Raw genomic sequence first — 10,867 nt, 5'->3', positions numbered from 1 at the left:
AATCTCAAATACAGTTTCTTATCAACTAAAACTGACTTCAGACCAATTCATTTGTATAAAAACATGAAACTCAAATTATAATAATAAAATAAATTAAAATTATTTTTTTTAAAAAAAGCTCACTTTACAATTTTTTCTTTTAATATATATATTTAGGTTATAATAAATTAAATTTAATTCATGATTTAGCTCCTAAATTAAATCGTTTTCTCATTTTGGTATCCAAAATTTTTTTGTTTATTTGAATACTTAATTTATTATTTTGTCTCATTTTATCTTTAAAAAGCTCAATGCTAATTAATAAGAATGTGACATGTGGTTGATGATATCACCCACTTTGATAGTCTAAGTATTAAAATAGATAAAAAAATAAAAGGATAAATATTAAAAATATAAATTAATTTTGATCCAATGTGTAATTCATACACATAAAATTTTAATTTTTATTTAATTCTACACATTTTAAAAAATGAATATATCAATTTATTTTTATATTTGATAAGCATTATTATTTATATATGTAATATATAAACATAAAATGGTATTTTATAAAAGGTGATGTTAGTAGTTTGTGAAAATTAAATCAAATCAAAATGTCTTGTATAGATTTGCACAAAATTATTAAAAGTTTATGTACAATATGATATATTAACTAAAATTTAGGTATAATTTTGAAATTTATGTTAAATTAAAAAATGAGATAATTAAAGGGTTAAATAGTAAATAAAAGCCAATAAATTGTTAACATAATAAAATAATTTAATAAAGAGGACACAAGGACGAATAGTGGGATTGAAGCAAATCAGAAAGAAAGTGGACGTTGATAAGTAGCGGCACATGGGATACAGGATAAAGCCTTTATCATCATCATACAGAGAGTTTAAGAGTTCATCATTGTTTCATGCACTTACACATATACACATATACACATATACATACACTCACTGTCTGTAGACTTAATTTTAAGACCCACCATGCAAACTAACACATGCATTTATAAAAGAAGAATAACCTTTTCTTTTCCTGATTTCCCTTTATCCCCTTTTCGCCTTTATATTTCTTACCATATACTCACTTCCATTAAGTCAATCTTCCCTTTGGTGTTTTCAACCTTCTTTATAGGAAAAAGCCCAAACCCCATTGTTTTAGTTTAATTCTCTTCATCTTCTTCTTCGTGTAACAAGTCTAAAGTTTGCTTCTTTTTCTTAATCCATGGATCATGGGAGACATCATTCCTCAGGTTTTTTTTTCATGGCTTTATAATCATTTATTTTGGTGGTGGTTGAAGTTGTTTGATTTTTCCATTGTTTTTTTCCCTTGTTTATAAAGTAACCATTTTTCTGTTCATTTTGTTCTGGTTAAGTTATTTTTTTTTCACATTATGGGGAAAAAAGTTTTGTAATTTTCAAACTTGTTAATGGGGTTTCTTTGATTTTGCAGGGCATGAGAGCCATGGAGTTCATTTGTGTCACAAATGTGGGTGGCCATTTCCAAACCCACATCCTAGTGCAAAACACAGGCGTGCCCACAAGAAGATTTGTGGTACCATTGAAGGCTTCAAGCTGGTTCCCTCGGCTGAACAAATAACACGTACAAATGGTTCTGATGACGAACCAGTTCCATATGATGATCACAAAAACCCAAGTAAATTAATCCTACTTTGTTCTCTGAATTTGTGTTGAAATTCCACTGTTTTCATAATTATAGTCTCTTTCTGTGCGTGGGGGTGTTTTGATCTGTATAACAGTCCATGTTGGGGTAATTTGTTGAATTTTAAAAGAATGTTTGTTGAACTAATTGTATTTACGGTGTTAATTTTGGTGAATTTTAGATACTAAAGTTCCAAAATTTATGGAGATAGGTAGTTTGGTGAATTTTAGTTTGGTGAATTTTCAGATGCTGCAATGGAGTTTCAAGATGGTAGATTTGGTGTTGGAAGGCAGGACAGTTTGGATAATGTTGGCAAACCAAACACGGTTGCTGAGAAGGATCTTCCTGCTACCATTTCTTTAAAACATTTAGAAGATTCTGGTAAGTTTATTTATGAGACTTCACGGGTTATTTTGAATCCAGACATGTCTGTTTGTGTTAGATGCATTCATTAATGGCTTGTCTGAGAAATTTAGCTCATGTCTATAAGAAGTTGCTTGTATATTAATGACACATCTGAATCTGATCTATCTTGATTCCTTTAGTTTCTAGAAAACAGGCTTATCCCTGCATTTAAGTAATGGTTTGTGTTAACATTAATGGAAGACAATTAATAATGGTTGCCATTAACATTAATGGGAGACAATCAATAATGACAACCACCAACTTTGGAAAAGTGGCAAGGGATAATTTTTTTTTGGTCCTTGAGATAATGGGCTATTTATTGTTTGGTCCTTAAACCTCAACTATAAATAGGCCTTCTCATTTCTCATTTCAATTTATCCCAACCAATCTTTCTCTCTTAGTTTTCTCTCTTCTCCCATTTGAGAATTCTTAAGGAATTCTATTTGTTTGTAATACTTTGGAGATAGTAAAGTTATCATCTGGTGTTAGTGCCCGAGGACGTAGGTATAATTTACCGAACCTCGTTAAATCTCTTGTGTTCTTTCTTGTCCTATTTTTCTTTCAATATTTGAGGGTATAATAGTAGTATTTAATTGTGCTATTAAATTACTATAGAAGGGATATTCTGTCTAAGGAAAGACTTGGTATTTAAGAGATCCATGTGATCCACCTCTCTTCCCTGGGAATTGAACTTTGTGTGATTTTTTAGTACAATAATTTACACGCTTCCGACTCTATTGGAACAACAAGTGGTATCAAGAGCCGAAGGTTAATCGTAGTATGCTCTGTGGTTGCAGTTTAAACTGATCTTCCACATCAGAAAAGATTTCCTTAGGTATATTGAAAGATTATGGAGAAAACGGTCGGTGTAGGAGCTTCAACATCGTCCATGTGACAAGACCGACAATTGCAAATGCAAGATTGGCCGTGGAGATCTTTGATGGCACGGGCCATTTTGGTATGTGGCAAAGTGAGGTTCTAGATGCCCTTTTTCAGCAGGGTCTAGACATTGCCATTGATGAAGAGAAACCAGATGATGTACAGGAGAAAGATTGGAAGGCGATCAATCGGTTGGCATGTGGCACAATTCGATCATGCTTTTCTCGAGAGCAGAGGTATGCTTTTTCAAAGGAGACTTCTGCAAATAAGTTGTGGGTGGCACTTAAAGAAATTTTTTTGAAGAAAAACAGTCAAAATAAGCTCCACTTGAAGAAAAGACTGTTTCGCTTCACATACGTCCCAAGTACCACAATGAATGATCACATCACCAAATTTAATCAGTTAGTCACTGATTTGCAGAATATGGATGAGACATTCAAAGATGAAGATTTGGCTTTGATGCTGTTGGGGTCACTTCCTGAGGAGTTTGAGTTCCTAGAAACTACTCTACTTCATGGCAGGAGTGATATATCTCTGAGCGAAGACTGTGCGGCCTTATACAGTTATGAACAGAGAAAGAATGACAAACAGAAAAACTCAATCAGAGATACAGAAGCTTTAGTAGTCCGAGGTCGTTCATACACTCGGAAGAAAACTCAAAAGGGGAGATCAAAGTCAAAGTCCAGACTCGGGAAAGATGAATGTGCTTTTTGTCATGAGAAAGGCCACTGGAAGAAAAATTGTCCAAAGCTGAAGAATAAGGGAAAAGCTGATGTAGATGCTTGTGTTGCTAAGCATGATACTAGTGACTCTGAACTATCACTGGTTGCATCATCATCGTCGTTCCATTCAGATGAGTGGATATTGGATTCGGGTTGTACCTATCATATGTCCTCTAATCGGGAGTGGTTCTCTGATTTAGTAGAACTAAATGGAGAAGTTGTTTATATGGGCAATGGCAATGCCTGTAAAACTGTTGGGATAGGTTCAATCCAATTAAAGAATAAAGATGGATCAACCAGAGTTCTGACTGATGTTCGGTACGTGCCCAGTTTGAAGAAAAATCTCATCTCATTGGGAGCCTTGGAATCCAATGGTTCAGTTGTTACTATGAGAGATGGGATTTTGAAAGTGACATCTGGCGCACTTGTGATATTGAAGGGCATCAGGAAAAATAACTTGTATTACTACCAAGGTAGTACAGTTATTGGAGCAGTCGCTGCAGCTTCCGGCAATAAAGAATTGGACTCAATACAGTTGTGGCATATGAAGTTGGGACATGCCAGCGAAAAATCCTTGCAAATTCTGGCAAAGCAAGGATTGTTGAAAGGTGCAAAGGCTTGCAAATTAAAATTTTGCGAGCATTGTGTTCTGGGAAAGCAAAAGAGAGTGAAATTCGGTACTGCTATCCATAATACAAAAGGTATTTTGGAATATGTTCACTCAGATGTGTGGGGGCCTTCCAAGACACATTCATTGGGAGGAAAACACTACTTTGTTACTTTTGTTGATGACTTTTCCAGAAGAGTTTGGGTGTATACCATGAGAACTAAGGATGAAGTGCTTAGAGTTTTTCTTAAATGGAAAACTATGATCGGAAACCAGACTGGCAAGAAAATCAAGCGGCTTAGGACGGACAATGGAGGGGAATATAAAAGTGATCCATTCTTCGATGTGTGCCAAGAGTATGGTATTGTTCGACACTTCACAGTTAGGGATACACCACAGCAGAATGGATTGGCAGAGCGTATGAATCGAACATTACTGGAGAAAGTTCGATGTATGTTGTCCAATGCTGGGTTGGGCAAGCAATTTTGGGCTGAGGCTGTGACATACGCTGGCCATCTTGTTAATCGTTTGCCATCATCTGTATTAGAAAGAAAAACTCCTATGGAGGTATGGTCTGGAAAACCAGCTATAGATTATGATTCCTTACATGTGTTTGGAACCACTGCATATTACCATGTGAAGGAGTCAAAGTTAGATCCGAGGGCAAAGAAAGCTCTCTTTATGGGAATCACTTCTGGAGTGAAGGGATTTCGTCTTTGGTGCTTAAGCACAAAGAAAATGATCTGTAGCAGAGATGTTACCTTTGATGAATCTGCCACATTGAAAAAGGTAGCAGATAAAGATATTCAGACGAGCAATACTCCACAGCAGGTGGAGTGTACTCCAAAACAGGTGGAGTTTGAGCAGATGGGGATTTGCCCAGTTAATAAGTCTAATTCTCCAGCCACAATGGAGGAATTAGAGGTTGAAGAGGTTCTGACCCAAGAACCACTAAGTATACCAGAACCAGTTGCAGTTGCAAGCCACGGAGAGAAATTTGTAAACCTGCTCGATTTACTGATATGGTGGCCTACGCCCTTCCCGTTGTTGATGATATTCCTATCACTTATCAAGAAGCAATGCAAAGCTTAGAAAGTGATAAATGGAAAAGCGCTATGGATGAAGAAATGCAGTCTCTCCGGAAGAACAATACTTGGGAGTTGGCGCAATTACCGAAAGGTAAAAGGGCAATCGGATGCAAGTGGGTATTCGCAAAGAAAGATGGATCTCCTAGCAAGAAGGATATTCGCTGCAAGGCAAGATTGGTAGCTAAAGGCTACGCTCAGAAGGAGGGAATTGACTACAATGATGTATTTTCCCCTGTTGTGAAGCATTCCTCCATTAGAATTTTGTTGGCCTTGGTAGCACAGTTGAATTTGGAGCTAGCTCAACTTGATGTTAAGACAGCTTTCTTGCATGGTGAGTTAGAAGAGGAGGTCTATATGACTCAGCCCGAAGGATACACAGATGCTGGTGGTAGAAATTGGGTTTGTAAGCTAAACAAATCGCTATATGGATTGAAGCAATCCCCGAGGCAGTGGTACAAGCGATTTGATAGCTTTATGAGAAGGCAGAAGTACACAAGAAGCAAATATGACAATTGTGTGTATTTGCAGAAGATGCATGACGGATCTTTCATTTATCTACTCTTGTATGTTGATGATATGTTAATCGCTTCGAAGAGCCAAAAAAAGATAGATAAGCTGAAGGCTCAGTTGAATCAAGAGTTCGAGATGAAAGATCTAGGTGAGGACAAGAAGATTTTCGGCATAGAGATAAGTAGAGATAGACAGAGAGGCAAGCTTTGTTTGAATCAGAAGCAATATCTGAAAAAGGTATTACAATGTTTTGGTGTAAATGAAAACACAAAACATGTAAGTACCCCACTTGCTTCTCATTTGAAACTTAGTGCTCAATTATCTCCGAAAACTGAAGAAGAAAGAGAATATATGGCGAAAGTCCCATATGCTAATGCAGTTGGGAGTTTGATGTATGCGATGGTGTGTACGAGGCCTGACATTTCACAAGCTGTTGGAGTTGTGAGCAGGTATATGCATGATCCTGGAAAAGGACATTGGCAAGCTGTGAAATGGATTCTACGGTATCTTCGAAAAACCGTAGATGTTGGTTTAATTTTTGAACAGGATGAAGCACTTGGTCAGTTTGTAGTTGGATATGTTGATTCCGACTTTGCTGGTGATTTAGATAAACGTCGTTCAACTACGGGGTATCTGTTTACTCTTGCGAAAGCCCCAGTGAGTTGGAAGTCTACCTTACAGTCTACAGTAACTGTGTCTACTACAGAGGCAGAATATATGGCAGTTACAGAAGCTGTTAAGGAGGCTATTTGGCTTAATGGATTGTTGAAAGACTTAGGAGTTGTTCAAAGTCACATAAGTTTATATTGTGACAGTCAGAGCGCTATTCATTTAGCGAAAAATCAAGTCTATCATTCAAGAACCAAGCATATCGATGTAAGATATCACTTTGTGCGGGAAGTCTTTGAAAAAAGAAAAATTCTACTTCAGAAGATTCCGACAGCAGATAATCCCGCAGATATGATGACCAAGGTGGTAACAACAATCAAGTTTAATCATTGTTTGAACTTGATTAACATCCTGAGAATTTGAGCACTTTCAGGTGTATGGCGCTCGAGAGCGCATTTGTAGGCACTACAAAAGATAGCTTTATCGAATTTGGGGAGTTAAAAGAAGTGTGTGAAGATGTGATTATCCTAATCAAATCTTCAAGGTGGAGATTGTTAACATTAATGGAAGACAATTAATAATGGTTGCCATTAACATTAATGGGAGACAATCAATAATGACAACCACCAACTTTGGAAAAGTGGCAAGGGATAATTTTTTTTGGTCCTTAAGATAATGAGCTATTTATTGTTTGGTCCTTAAACCTCAACTATAAATAGGCCTTCTCATTTCTCATTTCAATTTATCCCAACCAATCTTTCTCTCTTAGTTTTCTCTCTTCTCCCATTTGAGAATTCTTAAGGAATTCTATTTGTTTGTAATACTTTGGAGATAGTAAAGTTATCATCTGGTGTTAGTGCCCGAGGACGTAGGTATAATTTACCGAACCTCGTTAAATCTCTTGTGTTCTTTCTTGTCCTATTTTTCTTTCAATATTTGAGGGTATAATAGTAGTATTTAATTGTGCTATTAAATTACTATAGAAGGGATATTCTGTCTAAGGAAAGACTTGGTATTTAAGAGATCCATGTGATCCACCTCTCTTCCCTGGGAATTGAACTTTGTGTGATTTTTTAGTACAATAATTTACACGCTTCCGACTCTATTGGAACAACAGTTTGTATATGAGATCTATTGGTTGGTATTCGGGGTTGGGGCTAGAGTCTTAAATAAAATCATGTTTGGGGCGGATTTCGTGTATATCTATACACACACACATGCAAGTTGAGAATTAGGTGTTCTCAAATCCAGTGAAATTTTGCATGACAGAGCCCTTATAGTTTGGTTTGATTGCCGATGTTTAGATTCCTTTTTATTATTTTAATATCTTGGTTTCATTTATATATGCAGATATTGTGCAACCACCACAGAATTCAGCTGAAAGTAGCCAAAATGAAAATCCTTTTACGAAAAGCATGCTTTTTGTGTCAAATGGCACACTGGAGCACCTAGATGTTGGCTTGAGCTACAGTAAGGATTCCGAGGATAGAACTGCTTCTGTTAGTGGTGTTGTTCCAACTGAAGCGGAAACACTAAAAGGTGCCCCCGAAGAGAGCAGGGAAGTTGGTGCTGGTGCTAGTGCTGCAGAATGCTCTGTTGAGCAGCCAACTAATACAAATGGAAATGAAGAAGGCAAGTTAAATGCAAACCTCTTGGATGGCTTGATTCTTCCAAGCGAACAAGCTGCTGGTGAAGTATCGAGAACAGTGCCTACTTCGGAAAAGACATTAGGTTTAACTTTAGATATTTTTCAGTTGAATGAAGATTTCAGTGATAGGTTGGCTTCCAAGACATCCATGAACGAAACTGGTGAGCAAGAAGAGACTGGTGGTAATGGAAACCCAGGAACGGGTATAGAAAGAAATGTAATAGATATTGTGACATTGAACAGTGAGGGTATAACTTCAGTGACTGAATCAGCTGAAAAAATTGTTGAACCATCTGTAGAAGTCCACGACTCTGTTTTGCAGGACAAACCTGATACTGCTCTAACAAATCAGCTGTATGAAGACATTGAGATAGATGCTTCGTATATGTATGTTGCCAAAGACAGCTACGAACTTGGCGGAAACCATGAGGCTATTGTTAAAGAAGTGCTTTTTGAGGGGAAAGCTGGTTTGCTTCAAGACCATAAATGGTCTGATGAACTGCCTCCTGTTGATGCCGATTCAACTGAGAATGAGAAGGACCAGGAAGTTGGCTCTCTTCAAGAACAACAGCCTGTTTATGTTGCTGATGATTTAGATCCAACAGGTTTCTTGGGAAGCATGATAAATGATTTACCTGAGGGGAAACCATTGGTTGTGGATGCTGATATTGAGGCAGGAAAGTTAAATAATGTAGTTGGCGAGGATGTTATCTGTATTCCCAATGATAATCTTGGAAGAATTGATGATCAAACTTATGTGAAAAACTCATCATGCGAATCTATGAATAATTCTTCTCCATCTCATACTAATCCAGCATCCAATTTGCTTGAAGTTGACAATTCTGATGATATTGGTGAAAAGAAAACCAAAAAACATGATATCAGTGTAGTTGAAAGTGGTGACGAAATAGAGGATTTGATAGAGGCCAACTCTACATCTCAATCCCCAGATGTCATAGAGGAAGTGAACTGAGACTAAAGGCCCACACTTGGATATGGTTTCAGACAGGGAAGATGAAGAACTCGAACTAAGTATGGATTATAAGATACAGGGAGAGGGTGCTGGCGAAGATCTTGTGTCTTTTGCAGTAGACAACAATGGAGGAGGAAATGGGTTTGAGAGAACTTCAATAGACCAATCGAAGAAAGAGTTGATGCATTCTCTTTCATATTCCAACCCTACCAGTCAAAATTCTGGTGCTGTTGATGATAACCATACCAGAGAGTCTGGACTAGATGCATTCGGGACTAGTACGGTAATTTTGCAAGGAGAGGCTGATAATGGTCCTATTAAACCTCAACCTGATACAACTGTAGGTGATGTTTCAATTGGATCCAGTAGTCATACTGATAGTTTGGAAGCTCACTGGGGATCTATTTCAGGTACATTAATATCTATTCGTTTACTAAAGATGTGGTGAGAACTTTTTTGATAGAAATAAGGAATTTATCTGACTCAGATAATTGCTAACGAAGTTATATGAAGTTTAGAACCGGTTTTATCTGAAGTAGCCTACTTTAGGTTGATACAACTTTTGGTTAATTAATGAATTACTGCATTTTCTCTGATTTTGAACTTTGATTGATGAGCTTCTGTAGATCATCATGGATGTAATTCTGACTTCATAGAACAGTGGCTGCATTGTGTTTAAAGAAGTAATTCCATTTATTGTTTTTGTGCATTGAACAGTTCTTTCAACCCAATCGGATGCCTTTTCCGAGGCAGAGAAAACCAAGAAATCAAAAGCTGTATCTAAGCAACATTTTGATACGTCCGATGAATTTGAGCCACCATCTTTCATGACACTGGTTGAGCCTGGAGGTAGCAACGAAAAATCCACTATTTCTGATATTCAGGCAGTACAAACTGCTGAAAGCACTCGAACGATGCCTTTGCAAGCTGTCTGGTTTCCTTCTGTTACTCATGGTGCAAATGAGTCTCTGGGAAGAAAGAAGAACGAAGAGATCATAAAAAAAGTAACCAACTGGAATGCAAAGCAACACACTCCATTGAAGAACTTACTTTCTGAATCCAACAGTGAAACAAAACCGATGTCCCCGAATTCAAAACAAAGCGCCACACCAGTTGTAGGTCGAAATTATGATAAAGTAGGTGAAGATAATGAAGATATGGGAGGTAAAGTTAGCTCAACTGCGGGCCCTGAAACACCAGTAGCTGAGCCAACTAACATTGAAGTAGAGAAAGAATGGAGTTCGCCGGCAAGGTTCCCGGCTGAGATTAAGCGAGGGAAAAGGAGAGTAAAAGGTAGGCCACTGTGGTTTCAATTTGTATGCTGCTCATCTATAAATTAGGATCATAAAATGCTCAAAAGACTTTAAAGTTTAGAGAACATTATTGATTGTAGGTGCTCTCTTCAATTACTTACAAGTGAAACTGTTTAAGTTCAGGGATTTGCATATATTTTAGTAAACAAATCCCATGTTCTTTGGGTGCAATATGTTTGCAAGCTTTGTGTTTGGTTTTTCACTTTTCAACCTCATAATTAAAAAAATGCAATATTGGATTCAAAAATATATCCGGGGAGAGATCACTTAAACCGATGTAAAATTTAAGAGGCTTTAGACTTTATCGTAATTTTTTATACGTCTAATATTTTAACAATTTAATTATCATATTTCAAGATCTAATCATGTAGATCATATATATCAAGTTTGGCATAACTTAAAATATTTTTTAACTATTTGTTTTACGTACAAAACTTTCAAACGTTAAATATATGTTAATGTA

At 36.8% G+C, this 10,867-nt stretch overlaps 2 protein-coding genes across 2 annotated transcripts; both read left to right on the top strand.

Annotated features, from left to right (window-relative positions):
* Positions 1–986: 986 nt before the first annotated feature.
* LOC107914758 (uncharacterized) lies at positions 987–9,387 on the top strand. The gene is made up of 4 exons (XM_016843782.2): positions 987–1,240; positions 1,441–1,644; positions 1,897–2,031; positions 7,821–9,387. The coding sequence occupies exons 1-4, from the start codon at positions 1,213–1,215 to the stop codon at positions 9,089–9,091; spliced, it is 1,638 nt and encodes a 545-aa protein (XP_016699271.1). The 5' UTR covers positions 987–1,212; the 3' UTR covers positions 9,092–9,387.
* LOC107914759 (uncharacterized) lies at positions 9,114–10,577 on the top strand. The gene is made up of 2 exons (XM_016843783.2): positions 9,114–9,501; positions 9,809–10,577. Exons 1-2 carry the CDS (start codon positions 9,114–9,116, stop codon positions 10,429–10,431), a joined length of 1,011 nt encoding a protein of 336 aa, XP_016699272.2. The 3' UTR covers positions 10,432–10,577.
* The last annotated feature ends 290 nt before the right edge of the window (positions 10,578–10,867 follow it).

Source organism: Gossypium hirsutum, chromosome D10, assembly GCF_007990345.1.
Source record: "Gossypium hirsutum isolate 1008001.06 chromosome D10, Gossypium_hirsutum_v2.1, whole genome shotgun sequence".
In the NCBI taxonomy this organism is placed as follows: domain Eukaryota; kingdom Viridiplantae; phylum Streptophyta; class Magnoliopsida; order Malvales; family Malvaceae; genus Gossypium; species Gossypium hirsutum.
This window is presented reverse-complemented; position numbering and strand designations above follow the sequence as displayed.